Genomic DNA, 17,105 nt, shown 5'->3' with positions numbered 1-17,105 from the left:
CTTTTAGTGTTTGAATGGCATTTATTGAGATAACACTATATATATTCTTGTTTTGTTATTTTTATTTAGTTAGGAGTCTTAGATAACAAAGTAATATAAAAATAAAGAATATAAATTCTTATCACCTAATGAACTATGATTGTGTGAATTTTTTATTACTTAAATATTTCCCTCTGACTTGTGTAACTCTTTTTGCCATTTGGGGTTACTTGCTTGTTTTTCTGAGAAAGTAAAATGTATTGTTGCATTATGTATTTATTACAGTAGTCCCCCTTTATCTGCAGGGGATACATTCCAGGACCCCCAGTTGATGCTTGAAACCACAGACAGTAGCGAACCCTGTATATACTATGTTTTTTCTCATCCATACATATCTATGATAAATATGATATATATGTTAATCTCTTACTGTGCCCACAGTAAGAGATCAACAAGAATAACTAATAATAAAATAGAACAATTACCTAATATACTGTAATAAAAGTTAGGTAATGTGGTCTCTCTTTTTCAAAATAATCTTACTGTACTGTCTCACCCTCCTTCTTGTGATGATGAGAGATGATAAAATGCCTACGTGATGAGATGAAGTGAGGTGAATGACATAGGCATTGGGAACATAGGCTTAGGTTACTTTTGACCTTCTAACAATACATCCAAAGGAGGAACAGAAGAGGGATCATCTGCTTTGGGTGATCCTGGGTTATCTAGCCATGACGACTGACATCCATGACTGAATGTCAGAGCAGACGATGACATGGTTGGGAATTCCAAGTGGGATGGATCCAGTGAGATTTCGTCATTATAGTCAGAACAGCAAGCAATTTAAAACCTATGAGTTAATTATTTCTGGAATTTTTCATTTAATATCCTCAGACTGCAAGTAACTGAAACCACAGAAAATGAAACCATGGATAAGGGGGAGCTGCTGTATTAACAGTGTTTAATTTTTTTTTTAATTTCACAAAAATAGAAATGGTCTAAAGGCAATCTGTAGTTTAGAAGAGGTTCTAGAAATTGAGATCACAGGGATATTTTCAGATATTCAAAGAAAGCTACAAAACAGGAAATAATACAAAAGATGCTGTTTTATCACTTGATCATTTCACCTTAACATTATAATAAAGCACTGGATCATAACTGTGTTAAGTTAGAAAAGTAAAAAGAGAGCCTGTATCAGTCATATCCATTTAGTGAAAAACATTCTTAATGTCAGAACAGTTCATCCAGCTTTTTGAGCTTCTTAATGGTTAAATAAGATCACTGTATGGACATCATTTATTTCATGATTTATAATAGCATGCCATATTCAAAAGCATGAAAGAAAATATGATTGCAGAGTAGTAACTATCTATGAAGGTCTTTAGTATTCATTCTTTTTTTTTTTTTTTTTGCGGTATGCGGGCCTCTCACTGTTGTGGCCTCTCCTGTTGCGGAGCACAGGCTCCAGACGCGCAGGCTTAGCGGCCATGGCTCACGGGCCCCGCCGCTCTGTGGCATGTGGGATCTTCCCAGAACGGGGCACGAACCCGTGTCCCCTGCATCGGCAGGCGGGCTCTCAACCACTGCGCCACCAGGGAAGCCCAGTATTCATTCTTAAAGTACTTGTAAAATATATCACTTCATCTAAGCTTCTTAACCAAATAAAAACAACAAAACCAGAAACCTCTGTTACTTACATTTGTTCCTTTATACTCCTATTTGTAGACTAAAATAGAAGTCTAATGTAATGCATTAGGAGGAGTCCTGAGCTTGAATTCCATATTGCCCTTTGCAGGTTGTATGAGTAACCTTGCTAATAAGGCTGTTTACCCTATTTTGAAAATAATATTCTTCCTTGGTTTGCATGTTGTGAGGACTGAAATTGATGTTACGTGGCAAGCATATTGAACTATGCCTACAGTAAAGCAAATGCTCTTGATAATGGTTTTCAAAACTTCCTCTAGAGGTAGACTATTGTAATACATAATATTTTCTAGAGATTGGAATTTAAATATCCTGGCCTAAGGAGAGTGATGAGTTCCTTTCGTTGATAATGAGAATTGAATGTCAGATTTTCCTTAACAACATTCCTTCCAGACCATTTACATTGCCTTTGTATTAGTGATAATAATAATCTCGTGTAAACGTCCCCCAGATATTTATTGCTTCCCTTCTTAACCATTTTGAAAAGCAGTGTATTTTGCATAAAAATTTCTTACAGATACACCAAGTATCACTGCTAAACTAATTAATGAACAAAAAGATGACAAAGAAAAGAAAAACCATGAAGAGAAGGAAAAAGTTAAGGCAGAAAATGGATTTCAGGACAATTACAGTGTTGTTGTTGCTTCAGGTATGCTTGCTTGCTTTTTTTTTTTTATGATCTTGATTTTGTTTGGGTTTCTGTAAAATGTAACAATTTATATTTACAGGAGCTTCATGTAATAAAAAGTATTAATGCAGAAAGCTGGCATAATGATGTCTTAATATTAAATACACAATTATTGCACCAGAAATCCATTACTTTTTGGCACTGGAATTATTAAACTTATTTTGAGCTTAGTATATTTTAATCAGATACTCAGCATGTGTAAATAGATATTTTGTTTCAGTTTGACAGCGTACTGGGAATTATACTCTTAAAAGTTCACTAAGTGTTAAGGAATTTTTCTGTAACCTCCTATTTATTGATTGATTGATTGATTGCTGCATCGGGTCTTAGTTGCGATGTGTGGGCTTCTCTCTAGTTGTAGCACGCAGGCTTAGTTGCCCCGTGGCATGTGGGATCTTACTTCCCCGACCAGGGATTGAACCTGCATCCCCTGCATTGGAAAGAGGATTCTCAATCACTGGACCACCAGGGAAGTCCCTGTAACCTCCTTTTTTTTAAAAATGAAAAAGTATTCACTAGTTTTACTTATGATATTGTGCTTATTACATAAAATTAGAAAATAAAAATCATCAAAAGAAAATTGGTTGAAAAATGAGTTTTTACTGTTAGATGCAGGAAGAAGAAAAAATGACCATGATAAGTGATAGTTTTGGAGGATATTTTCTTTAACAGAATTCTTAGTTCAGAAGAGAAAGCTCAGCCTAGATTACCTTACTCCTCAAATAGCAGACCTATGTATTGGTTTAATCCATCCTATCTCAGAGAAAAATTAAGAACACAAGATTTTCTGTACATATTTGCACAAAATTACATTCTAGTAAATGGATGGTCATCTATATGTATCTCAGAGAGTATAGGAGTTAATTTATACTTTCTTGGAAAATAGTTACACATGCAGCCAGTTATTCATGGAGTATAATACATGACAGGTAGAATCAAGAGAATAGATATTTAATGAGAAGAAATATTTCTACCTTTTGGCGTTAGGAGTGTGGCGCTTTAGTAATATATTGTAGGAATACACTTTTACTTCGTGAGTGTGTTGGCTATATAAAATCTTGGTGATTTTTTTTCTTTTAGGGCTGAAATCCCAATCTAAACGTGCTGTGTCATCTACACCACCTCGCCCACCATCCAGGAGAGGGAGGACAATGCCCGATAAAACAGGAAGTGCTTCCTCAGGAGCAGAGGCTGCCAACAAAATAATCACTGTCCCTGTGTTTCACCTGTTCCACAAACTCTTAGCTGGTAGTGTTCACAGTGATAAAACATATAAGAAATTTTAGTAATCTTACAAGTGTACAACTCAGATGTGTAATCAGGTGCTATTGATGAGATAAATAATTTAGTGAAACTTTGTCCATGTAGTTCCCTCCAAAAGAAGTGAGAACAAAAAAGGAGTAACCTATTTCGTACCCCTTTTAACACTATAATGTCGCATTTTTACACTTTACTTGCTTCCTGAATTTTCTTATGAATGTGCCATAAAATGATCAGTAAAATGAATATTTTTGTGTGTTCATAACAAGTTATGTAGGATGCAGTGTGAGGCTAATTTTAAAGAATTAGTTCTAGCTGTGGAATTCTTAGATGTAGCCCTGATAGTTAAGCTTCCTCTCTACCTAAACATATTCTTTGACCAGTATACTTTCCGTTGGTCAAGGTGATAACCATTTTATCTGCATTTTTGTGCTGTATCATTATAATCAAATTGCCAACTAACTTTGACTGGATTTTACTTCTTAGCTTTACATTGTTGATTTAAAGCAGAGGTCAGTAAACTACCGCAGGTGGACCGGATGCTTCTTTTTGTAAAAACATTTTTATAGGAATACAGCTATGCCCATTCAGTTATGTATTGTCCATAGCTGTTTTCATGCTACAGTAGAGTTAGTAGGTTGCAGCAGAGACCATATGGCCTCCATAGCTTAAAATATTTTCTATCTGGCCTTTTATGGAAAAGATTTGCCAATCCCAGATTTATGGTCATGTTTCTTTTTTTTCTATTCACTGTGGCTCTCAGAAGATGTTGGTGGGATTTGGTTAGCAACTGATTAACACTTTGTATAGATATTTTTGTTCACATATGTCAGAAGTAAATTTGAGTTTTGTAAACATTCTTTGGGCAGTTTTTAAATTGCTTTGAAATTGGTGTCAGAATCAAACTCTTACCTGTAATTTAACTTAGTAAAAGCATTAAGTAATTGAGTAAACGGAATCAAGTAAATGTCTCCCTCTCGGATTCCAGGTTTAACTTAGTTATGTCATTTTTAGGCCAGCCGTTGCCAGCTGAAATGACGCTTGCCCAACTTTTAACTCTGCTGTATGACCGAAAACTTCCTCAAGGTTACCGTTCAATAGATCTGACAGTTAAATTGGGTTCTAGAGTCATCACAGACCCAAGTCTGTCAAAAACAGATTCTTTTAAAAGACTGCACCCTGAGAAAGGTATGTATATGATATTTCTTTAAAATTGCAGTCTGTAATCTGAGCAGGCAGGGATTTGTATAGCTGATGACTTAATGTACATTTTTGTTACATCAACTTGAGATCCTTTTCTTTCTTTATGACTGAGTTATCTGTAAATATAGAAAATTGCCATTATTTCCATTGGAAATTAATGTTAATTCCTTGAGTAGCATCACTTATTTTATGGGCCCATATGCTTTAATTTCTGCTTTAATTTTTTTTTTCCTTTGGCCACACTGTGTGGCTTGCAGGATCTTAGTTCCCCGACCAGGGATCGATCCTGGGCCCTCAGCAGTGAAAGCATGGAGTCCTAACCACTGGGCCACCAAGGAATTCCCTGATTTTTAAAAATATTATTTCTGCATGAGCCATGTGAATTGTTCATAATGTTATAATCAAAGTGAGAACCCCAATTTAGAATTTCCAATTTATTGATAATTTATATTGAGTGATATTTTGTGTTCATAAACATTTTTTACCTTAAACAAAAGTGGGATCATACATTTTCTTACCTTTTTATTTTTATATATTCAATTAAATATTTATAAATGTGCGTTTTATTGCCTATTTTTAATATATAATTAATATAATAATTTATCTGTTTCACAGTTGTTGAAGGAATCTGATTGTTTCTGATTTTTCACTACTATAAATGGTATTTAAGCAATGATTTTCATAGTGTGGATATGGTGTCATCTTATTTATTGTCAGTCTTTCTCATGATGAAAGATTCAATTATTAGCCTTTTGTACTCTTTAATAAATTTTAGTACATTTTCTTTGCCCAGATTTTCAGCAGGATCATTTGTCTGTTTTAATGTTCGTAGGGTCTGGTTATGTGTGAACCTAAACTTTTGGTTTTTCTCTGTGAGTGATTTGAAGTTAACCAATATGGTATAATTTTCAGTTTTCAGTAAGAAAAGTCTTTGTCATTATTCAGTTTTTCCTAATTGGATACTTTAGAGCATAACATGCACATACATTAATATTTTCTGGAGTCTCTGATGTTTTACTTATTTGCCCTAAAGGACAGTACTTCTCAAACTTCAGTATGCTTGTAAATCACCTAGAACATTATAAAAATGCAGATTCCTACACAGTCTAGGATGGGACCTGAGAGTCTACATTTCAGAAGCTCTCAGGCTGATACTGATGCTTACTAGTCCATGGACCATATACTTCGAGTAGTAAGGCTGTAGGAAGCAACATCAGAAGTTATCTAAATGTGTTTGTAGCATCTAGCCTAAAATAGCTGTATCTGAATAACTTAAGATAATTATGCTCTTTTGTTGAGTAGAGAGATGACAACAGTATTTGCTTTGTAAATGAAAAAGTATTATGAAAATAGACCCTCTCTTAGCTGTTATTTGCGATTATTCTTCTAGATCATGGAGATTTACTTGGTAGCTGTCCCGACGATGAGGCTCTCACTCCAAGTGATGAATGTATGGATGGGATACTGGATGAATCCTTACTTGAAACCTGTCCCATTCAGTCACCATTACAAGTTTTTGCAGGAATGGGTGGACTGGCTCTTATTGCAGAAAGACTACCCATGCTATATCCAGAAGTAATTCAACAGGTAAGATAAGATTCTAAATAATTATATCATTCCATGGGAAAGACCTTCTGTTTTCTGGTTTGTGTTTAAGTTAACATTTGGAAGTACCGTTTCCCTTAAAGTCTTTGAGTAGTGTATAAACCTTTCAAAGCTCAGCCTATATGGAGCTGTGTAAGAATTAATTTGGTAAAGAAATGTTGAAGACCAGGCAGATTTGCCAGGGGCATCACACTGTAGCATTACTTTGATTTCATGGTCATCACACTGTAACATTTTTGTTTCTGTGCTTCCTAAGGTGTGATATTAATTACGGATATTACTGGAAATGGGAGAGTGAAATAGTAGTGTATGCTTCTACCCAAATACACTATGTCTTTTGGCTTAACTTTTATTCCTTTTTAAGTGCCATTTCCATTTAAGTAGTTTTTAAAACATTAATTTAACCTCTTCCCCTGTTCATTGATGTTACTGTCACTGAGGTGTGTACTTTTGATGTTCTGCTATTAATGAGGGGGGAGTGTGATGCGTGAAGAGTTGTAAACACCAAGTTCTTTATTTCTGTTGATTGAGGTAGGGGAATTATTCTCTCTGATTTTATCTACTTGGAGTGTGTGTGTGTGTGTGTGTACTTGGGGGTGTGTGTGTGTGTGTATGTGTGTGTGTATGCTTGCATTAGTTTCTTAGGGCCGTGGTGACAAAGTGTCACAAACTGGGTGGCTTAAAACAACCGAAATTTAATTTTCTTACAGCTCAGGAGGCTGTAAGTCTGAAATCAAGGTGTCACCAGAGCCATGGTCACTGATGGCTCTAGGAGATTATCCTTCCTTGCCTCTTCTTAGCTTCTGGTTATTGCTGGCAGTTAATGGCATTCATTAGTCTGTAGCGGCATCACTCCAGTTTCTGCCTGCCTTTTCACATGGCCATCTTCCTTTTGTGTATCTGTGTGTCTCTGTATCTCCCTCTCCTTATAACAACACTGTCATTGGATTTAGGGTCCACCCTAAGCCATTATGACCTCATCTCTTAATTGATTACGTCTGCAAAGACCCTATTTCCAAATAAGGTCACATTCACAGGTATTGGGGGTTAAGACCTGAGCATATCTTTGGGAGGATACAGTTCAATCCACAATAATACCTATTCAGTAAATGGTTATTACTTAACCTGCTATTCAAAGAGCTTATGCTATTTTTATTTTAAGATAATATAACCATGATATAAGATGACTGTCACAGAAAAATATGAGTAAAATTTTATTTCTTCCTAGAAAATGTAATGATACAGCCAAAAGTTTGAAATGGAAAAAACTTCGACATTCTCAAGATTATTGTTGTTCAATGAAAATGACTTCCCTAATTCAGTATTCAGTGTGCTTTATTATATTGAGTGGAAATTGGGTGCTACTATAATAAACACCTAAAAGGTGGAAGTGGCTTTAGAATTGGGTAGTTGTCAGAGTGTGGAAGAATTTTGAGGAGCATGATAAAAAGAGGTCTAGATTGCCTTGAACAGGTGACTAGTAGAACTATGGATGGAAAGCCTTTACCAGTGAGGACCCAGATGAAAGTGAGGATCACAGTAGAGAGAACCTGTGTATCATAGAGAATACCTAAATTGGCTTAAGCAGACTGTTGGTAGAAATATGGATGTTAAAAGTACTAATGGTGCAGCTTAGAAAGAAATGAGGAACATGTTATTGGAAACTGGAGGAAAGGATATCCCTGTCTTTTATTGGTAGAAATCCTAGCATATTTATGTCCTGAATGTGGAAGGCAGTACTTGTAAGTGATGAACTTGGATATTTAGTTGAATTTCCAACCCGAGTGTGAAGTTACCTGTTTTCTTCTTGGTGCTAATAGTAAAATGTGAGAGGAAAGAACTGTTGAGCAACAAGCAACTATCACTTGACAATTTGAGAAATTCTCAGTCTATCCAGATTGCAAAAGATGCTAAAATTAGAGATTTGCTGTCAGAAAAGCATGCTCTGGAGAAAAAGCCAAAGATGTGGCTGTTCAACCTTTGCTGGTGCCTCAGAAAAATCAAGATGCTAGTGCATTCAGTCACACAGAGTGCTATTTGAAGAGATCAGTCATATTATTCATGGATCCCCTCAGCCATCTAAACAGAAGCCAAGAATAGAGAAAGTTGTGTGACAAGGGTAGCAAAGTCAAAGGAGGAGATGTGACTGTGGAAGCAGAGGTTCAAATGAAGCGGCCAAAAGCCAAGGAATGTGAATAGCCTCTAGAAGCTGGAAAACACAAGGAACCCACACTCCCTGAGAGTCTCCAGAAGGAACACTTGATATTTAGGATCAAAAGCTTTGATTCTAGCTCCCTAAGACTCTCTTTGGATTTCTGACCTCTAGATCTTTAGTATAACAAATCTGTGTTGTTTTAAGTAAGTTTGTGGTGATGTGTTATAGCTTACCATATAGGAAATGAATACCGATTTTAGTCTGTACTTTCTTAGGATGTTTTTGTCTCATTTTGGTATCAGGGTAATACCGTCTTGTAGAATGGGTTGGGAATTTCTAATACTTCATATTAAGAAAACTGTTAGATGGATTTTTCTACAGATTAAACACTAAAGATTACAAAATTAGTGATAGAGAAGATGCGTCAAAAGAAATCATCCAAACTGAAGCATGGAATGTATAAGGAATGAAAAGAACATAAGAGCTATATGGACTTGTAGCTAGAAGTGAAAAATTCTGATGTGAATTTATGGCTGCAGAAAAAGAGTGGATTGAAACAGGGACAGAAACAGTACAGAAAGGAAGAAAATTTCCAGAACTGATATAAAACCTCAATCCAAAATTCAAGAAGCTCTGTAAACCCCAAGCAGGATATTCATATTTAAGAACATTATGATAAACTGCTTAAAACAAAAATAAGAGAAGAGCTTAAAACCAGCCAAAAAAGCAGTCAACTCATTTCTTTTCAAAACAGTAACAATAACACTGACAACTAACCTTTCATCAGAAACCTTGGGAGCCAGGGAATTACATCTTTGAAATGTAAAGAGAAAAAGAATCTGCCATCCTAGAATTTTATACCCAGTGAAGAAAATTTTGTACATTTCCCTCAACATTACTACTCTTTCAATAAAAGGTAAATTGGTAAAACAGAATAACAGGTGTAGGATTAACTCTCCTGTATATATAAACTCTGGACAGACTGTTTAAAAAAAAATGTTGAAAGGCTCTGGAGAGCGACTAAAAGTAGGCACATATTGAAGAGGATTTAAACACAAAAAGAATGGAACCACATTGGGTGAGATTAGTGTCTACGTGACTTTTCTCCTGAGAGTACTCCTCAGGCTCTGTGGGGTAGGATGGTAGAACTCATGCAAAAGCTACAGAGGAGTTTGGTTCTTCCATCCTGGCTGGAAATTAAAAGGGGAGGAATTCAGAAAGGAGGGAGCCACAGATGGGGGAGCTCCAGGAATTCTGCACATGAATTTCTGCACATGAATTTCTGCACAACAATAGCTGGCTCCTGAATTACGGATACATAGGTTTCTTGAGGGAAAACTAGAAGGGTGAAAGAGCTGTCCAGAGATTTCAGCGTCTCTCCAGCATGGAGGAGACAATTTGCAGTTCTATTCCTTCCAAGTTAGAGGTAAAAATCTTGGCTTTTCTATTGGAATTGAAAATGAGTCACACATTAAGAGTATAGATGGCATCCCGGTAATCAGGGATTCACTTGAGAAATAAGAGCAAAACCAAAATAGACTCTCCTAATAAATTTACAGAAGGCCTCAAGGTGACCTACCAGTAATTTAACTATTTTCTAAAATAAAACTGAACACATTGCAGAGTGTGATTATAGAACTAAGAGTTACTACAACATCTCATCAACAATGTACGGTGTATAATAGAAAGATTACCAGACGTGCAAAGAAATAAGAAAATGTTACCTGTGGTTAACAGTAAAATAAGTCAGTGATCAGATCTTATTCACATTTTGCCAGTTGTCCCACTAATGTTCTCAAGGGCAAAAGGAAAAAAATTCAATTTCTTTTGCATGATTTGAGGGAGGTAGTCGTCAGAGATTCAGTTCAGGATCATATATTGCATTCAGTTGTCTCTTCAGTCTCCTGTAATCTGTAACAATTCTGTTACCTTTGTTTTTCATGACCATGGCATATGGAAGAGTACAGGCTAGAAATTTTGTCTATATATTTAGTCACAGATATACATGTTTCTATATATTTTTTCCTAGACTTGTTTGCTTATAGGGCATGGAATCAGACTACCCCCAGCAGTGTGTACATTCCTATATACCATATCTTCTTCTTAAAATACCGTTTCCACTAAAACCAGTGCCCCTTGGAAAAATTCTAGGATTGGGGCAGAGAATGTACAAGATGAGCCTAGATACAGAAGCCTGCTTTAAGGGGGTTCCACTGACCAAATCTGATTCTCCTTGGGCATCAGATAAAATGATAGTAACAGATTATAACTTATAGAGTAAAATTAGAATCCATACGGATATAAATAAATGAATGAATAAATAGATGGAGAAGAAGGAAACGTTTTTGTGAACAGTTCAGTGCCAACTAATGTAGCAGGAATGGTAGAATTAGAAAATCACCATTTGGCAACCACTGTAATAATTATTATTTCACACAGCATAAAAATGCTAACTCTAATGATCAAAGTTTAGTGCAAAACAGGGTATTTATATAGTCTCAAAGAACCTGTCTACAGATACTTAACTAATTCCAAAGGAGAAAATAGTCATTTTTAGAGTAGAGATACTTGGCAGACACCACCATACTCATGGTATCATGTAACTCATTTTAAAAAACATGTCCTTTTACTGATTTTTTTTAAAAAATTTATTTTATATTGGAGTATAGTTGATTAACAATGTGTTAGTTTCAGGTATACACCAAAGTGATCAGTTCTACACCCTTTATTGATTTTTATATTCTTATATTTTAAGGAGATCATTTGAATTCAAGTCTTTAGTTTGAATCTGATGTTGAAACATACAAATAGCCGAACAAAATTGTTTTTTCTTTAGGTGAGTGCTCCAGTTGTAACATCTACCACTCAGGAGAAACCAAAGGATAGTGATCAGTTTGAATGGGTGACTATTGAACAATCAGGGGAATTAGTTTATGAAGCACCAGAAACCATTGCTGCTGAACCTCCACCTATCAAGTCAGCAGTACAGACCATGTCTCCCATACCTGCCCATTCTTTGGCTGCTTTTGGATTATTTCTTCGTCTTCCGGGCTATGCTGAAGTGCTACTAAAAGAAAGAAAACATGCCCAGTGCCTTCTTCGCTTGGTTTTGGGAGTGACAGATGATGGAGAAGGAAGTAAGTGTTTAGTGTTATTAATGAAATTTAATGTAGGTAGGTTGTGTAAAATTACTCAGATCATTACCTATTATTCATCATTTATTTATTTCATAGTTTAGCTACTAGATAATTTCTTATTGGCAACTTAGTTCCAATAATAGATATAATAAATCCTAAAGAAGCTTCATTTTCACTTCTTTACTCATTCAAAAGTTATATATTGAGTGCTTACAAAACTGCTGGGCACCGTTGGAGGCATTTAAAGATGAAGCAGGTATTTAGATCCTGCCATCAAGTAGCTAATGTGTTCCAGTAATAGCAATGAGGGCTGTATATACACATATAGACTTAGCAAGTTATAAAAGCCTTGAGAGAAGTACAGTATTATGGAGGCTTACAAGTGTGAGATCATTTCCTTACTACCCAGCAATGTGAATAAAACAGCATTGTAGTTTTTAGTGGGGCCTTGAAGGAAATTGTCAATGTAGGTTGAGAATGGTTATTTCAGAAGGAAGGAATGATTTGAGCAGTGTTTATATGCTCATATGAGAGGGGATAAGTTGGCTGATGAAATTTGCATAAAGCAGGACTGAGAACTCATTTAAAAAGTTGTTATTGATAACAGATCATGGAAAGGCTTCTTAAGAACTTCAGATTTTATTCCAAATAGTAATTAAAATTTATTAAAATATGTTAAGTGAAGTAGTGATATGACGAGAATCTTTTTAAAGAATTCTTCAGTGAATCTGGTAGCAATATTTAGATTAAAGAGAAAAGAATGGGGCTTCCCTGGTGGTGCAGTGGTTGAGAGTCTGCCTGCCAATGCAGGGGACACGGGTTCGTGCCCCGGTCCGGGAAGATCCCACGTGCTGCAGAGGGGCTGGGCCCGTACCGCAAAAAAAAAGAGAACAGAATGAAGAAAATATTATAATAATATACTATATGATAGTCTATTTCATAATATAATAATAATAGAGAATAATAATAGAAAGCTATGGTGATTATTTCCATTGGGCTGGCAGTTGTGTTAATAGAAGAAACAAAGAAAAATCATAGGGTAGCCTAGCAAGTACATTTTCATTTGGTTTACTTCTAATTCTTCAATTACCATTACATTTGATAATTAGTATTTTTTAATCTTACTTTAAACTCATGTGGTTTTGATTAGAGGTGATATCTTTCACATGCCATTTAGAAAGTATACACTTTTAAACCCTGTACAACGAAGTATATATAATCCAATAAAATTATATGAATTTATTCGTGAATCCTATAACTGAAGCTGTTGAATATTCATTGCATGGACTTTTTCTTTTGTATTTTCATATTGATGGAATTCTTCAAAAATGTTGACATAATTTTAAATATTTTTGTAATAATTGTTATTAAATTACAGTGTCTATATACTAAATAAGTCCTGCTTGTTTGGTTTCATATATAAATTGTATATACTTATTTTAATAGATCGGGAATTTCTAATTGCTTCATCTGATTTTTTAAGTACCTAGAGGGATAAGAACCACAGTATTTTAGGACTCTATTATGAGATAGTAGGTGTAACACTAAAAAGGAAAAAGAATTGTCTTTAGGTCATTTCAAACTATTTCTAGTGAATATACAATGAATGTTTATTAAAAAGCATAATTCTGACATACATTTTTACAGTAGTCTCATCTCCCATTCATTTAGGAGTGGGTGTTTGTTTGTTTTGTTTTTTTACATTTAAGGCTCCTCCCTAGCTAGAACATAGCACAAAACTTTATTGCAAACAAAACAAAATTGTTACACTCTTGCATTCATGGTTGAAACTACTTCCAAGGCAAGCAGTTACCTTCATACTCTTGTAAGAAACTTTTAATGCTTCTTTTTTAGTTGTTAGTTTTTGCTTAAATTCTAGATTATAATAATTTTGACAGTCTGTAACTTTTATCATATGAGTATATTTCAACTTTCTTTTGGAGTTTATGTATCTGATGTCTTCTTACTGAGCTTTTCTAGACACTTTAATATTAAAGATTAAGATATCACTATTTCTGATATTATTTTGTGGTTGCTTTCTAATAAGTATAATGAAATAATTTTATATTACATTGCCATTATAAATTTGTGAGCTTGTGTGTTGTTCCTTATTGTGTTTTTAAATATTTTTAATTTTGAGTTCTCTTCTCCTTTTAATCTAGGTCATATCCTGCAATCGCCATCAGCCAATGTGCTCCCAACCCTTCCTTTCCATGTCCTTCGTAGCTTGTTTAGCACTACACCTTTGACGACTGACGATGGTGTGCTTCTGCGGAGGATGGCATTGGAAATTGGAGCACTACACCTCATACTTGTTTGTCTCTCTGCTCTGAGCCACCATGCCCCACGAGTTCCAAACTCTAGCCTCAATCAAACAGAGGTAGGTTCAGTTGTTGTTGTTGTTTTTTTAAAGAAGGTGTCATTTTATTTATATCTATTTTTGGCTGTGTTGGGTCTTCGTTGCTGCGTGTTGGCTTTCTTTAGTTGAGGGGAGCGGGAGCTACTCTTCCCTTTGGCGCATGGGCTTCTCATCACGGTGTCTACTCTTGTTGTGGAGCACAGGCTCTAGGTGCGTGGGCTTCAGTAGCTGTGGCACGTAGGCTCAGTAGTTGTGGCTCACGGGCTCTAGAGCACAGGCTCAGTAGTTGTGGCACACAGGCTTAGTTGCTCCGCCGCATGTGGGATCTTCCCGGACCAGGGACTGAACCTGTGTCCCCTGCATTGGCAGGTGGTTTCTTAACTACTGCGCCACCAATAAAGTCCCAAATGAGCTTTTTAAAGATGTCTTTTAGAATAGTATCAAAAATAGAAAATGTCGGACTTCCTTTGAGGGTCCAGTGGTTAAGACTCTGTGCTTCCAATCCCTAGTCGGGGAACTATATCCCACATCCTTTGGGTGGCACGGCCAAAAGAAAAAGAAAATATCTATAAATAAATCTGAAAAAGATGTGTAAGACATCTCATAAAATATATAAAACTTTTTAGAAAGACAATTATTAATTAGACTTTAATAAACTGAAGCATCTGTCCATGTTTACCTCTCACAGAGTAGAAAATACGGCATTTCATTAACATTTTATTTTTTTTGACCGTGGCAAAAATTAAAAAGAAGGAATACAGTGAACAATAGCTCAACGGAAAAAATATCAAGGCATCACCTAACAGAGACTGTTTTAGGAAATGACACCAAATAAGAAGGAAGAAGATAAACTATTAGGAAAAATAGTCCTTGTTCAACCCTTAATTTAGGAAAATAATTTCAGTGATTCTGATATTAGCCAGTCTCCAAGCAAATCTGTCTTTAACTGGAAATCTGACAAAACTTTGAATAAAATCTTCAAATATATATGGTTTTGTGATTTAATCTTAGTTTGATACTTCAAAAACACTTCAAGATAACAAAGGAGTAATCACTCTTAAGAGTTTTTATGACAAAAACTTCAATGTATTCAAAGTTTAATTTAGTTCTAAAATTAAATAAGCATGCTTTATATAAACTGACAGGTGATTATTAGATTTCTTAGCTTCTTTAGCAATGGCAAAACAGGGGTGAGCCAGTCTACATTACTCAGTTGAAGTTTCCTTTAATTGAAAACATATGACACCATTATAGATTCATCCTAAAAGATTTGGCTCATATCCCTATTCCTTTCACTGTTTTCTCTGTTTAATTTTGAGTTATTGACTCTTTAGGCCCTAAAATGCTTTGACCTATCTATTCCTGGGAAACATTGTTAAAGTTTCATTTATCCTTTTTAAAAAATAATTAATTAATTTTTATTTTTGTCTGTGTTGGGTCTTTGTTACTGCGGGCAGGCTTTCTCTAGTTGCAAGGAGTGGGGACTACTCTTTGTTGCGGTGCGTGGGCTTCTCATTGCGGTGGCTTCTCTTGTTGTGGAGCACGGGCTCTAGGCGCGTGGGCTTCAGTAGTTGTGGCCCACGGGCTTAGTTGCTCCACGGCATGTGGGATCTTCCTGGACCAGGGCTCAAACCCATGTCCCCTGCATTGGCAGGTGGATTCTTAACTACTGCGCCACCAGGGAAGTCCCCATTTATCTATTCTTAAATATAAGCATTTGTTCCCCATTTTTCCCTTCCCCTAACCCTTGACAGCTATACTTTGCATTCTGTCTCTGTTTATTTACCTACTCTGGATATTTCATATAAATGGAATCATACAACATGTTAGCTTTGTGTCTGTCTTCTTTGACTTAGCATAATGTTTTTGAGTTTCATCCAGGTAACATGTATCAGAACTTCGTTATTCCTTATGGCTGAATAATATTCCATTGTATGTATAAACCACGGTTTGTTTATCCATTCAGCCATTGGTGGGCTTTTGGGCTGACCCTTTGGCTATTGTGAATGGTCTTGCTATGAACATAAGAGTAACGTATTTGTTTGAGTATCAGTTTTTATGTCTTTGGATGTATACCTAGGAGTGGAATTGCTGGGTCACATTGTCTTTCTTTGTCTAATTTTTTTAAGGAGTGCCAAACTGTTCTCCATAGCAGCTAAACTATTTAAATTTCTACTGATAAATTTTTGATGATAAATGAAACCAAATAGTAATACATTTTAATTTTTTGTTATAAGCCACCAGTATCAAGCTCTCACAACCCTACATCAACAGAGGAACAGCAGCTCTATTGGGCCAAAGGGACTGGCTTTGGAACAGGCTCTACAGCTTCTGGATGGGATGTGGAACAAGCCTTAACTAAACAGAGGCTGGAAGAGGAACATGTTACCTGTCTCCTGCAGGTATATTTGCAAAGTTGATATTGTCAGTGATAATAGTTAAATTTTTTGTTGTTGTATTGATTTTTAACTATTGTTGACTATCCATCTCATCCTAAGCTACTTTTATACAGCCCATTGTACTCCTTGCTCTCAGTACATTTAAGATACTGGACAGAGATTTCTCTTCCCTACTTGTAACTCTAAATTCTTCCCTCTTAGCTTCTTCACTGAGAGGAAAGTGACAAAGATGAAATTATCAAATAACTGGACTGTGCCATGTCTACTTTCTTCTGGTCAACTTCTCATCTAAAGTGCTATACCTGGACTCTTTAAAAAAATCTATTTTTTTTATCTTTGTTTCTCACATTGTTCTATAAGTTTTCTAGAACTGGGCAAGGTGAACTAGCTTATAAAGTCTTCAGTACCACAGAAATGAGAAGAGTACGTTCTTAAAGATTAGCTTTTGTTCCTGGATCAACTAATTGACTAAAATTAGTTGTCCATTTTTTTTTTTAGAGCATTGGTGAAGTCTTTGAACATAATTTTTGCAGTTCTAGGATGATAAGCTTATTCTTGTATAAAATTCTAAGATTCCATCACCCTCAAACTATAAACTGAATCTATTCAATGAAAT

General features: G+C 35.6%; 1 protein-coding gene across 9 annotated transcripts in view; it reads left to right on the top strand.

The window, feature by feature from the left end:
* The window catches only part of BIRC6 (baculoviral IAP repeat containing 6), a 237,804-nt gene that overhangs the window by 156,886 nt on the left and 63,813 nt on the right, over window positions 1-17,105 (top strand). For all 9 annotated transcript variants that reach the window (XR_010934089.1, XM_067703312.1, XM_067703310.1 and 6 more), the window contains 7 exons: window positions 2,201-2,332; window positions 3,452-3,619; window positions 4,646-4,819; window positions 6,225-6,421; window positions 11,431-11,731; window positions 13,894-14,111; window positions 16,328-16,492. Coding sequence is in view for 8 of the 9 variants with exons in the window: in XM_067703312.1 (XP_067559413.1) it covers window positions 2,201-2,332; window positions 3,452-3,619; window positions 4,646-4,819; window positions 6,225-6,421; window positions 11,431-11,731; window positions 13,894-14,111; window positions 16,328-16,492 (1,355 nt within the window). In the remaining variant the exon portion in view is untranslated. The remainder of the gene's footprint in view (window positions 1-2,200; window positions 2,333-3,451; window positions 3,620-4,645; window positions 4,820-6,224; window positions 6,422-11,430; window positions 11,732-13,893; window positions 14,112-16,327; window positions 16,493-17,105) is intronic.

The sequence above is a fragment of the Pseudorca crassidens genome, chromosome 14 (assembly GCF_039906515.1).
Source record: "Pseudorca crassidens isolate mPseCra1 chromosome 14, mPseCra1.hap1, whole genome shotgun sequence".
Taxonomy (NCBI): domain Eukaryota; kingdom Metazoa; phylum Chordata; class Mammalia; order Artiodactyla; family Delphinidae; genus Pseudorca; species Pseudorca crassidens.
Note: the sequence above shows the minus strand (reverse complement) of the source record. Positions and strands in the feature narration are given on the sequence as shown.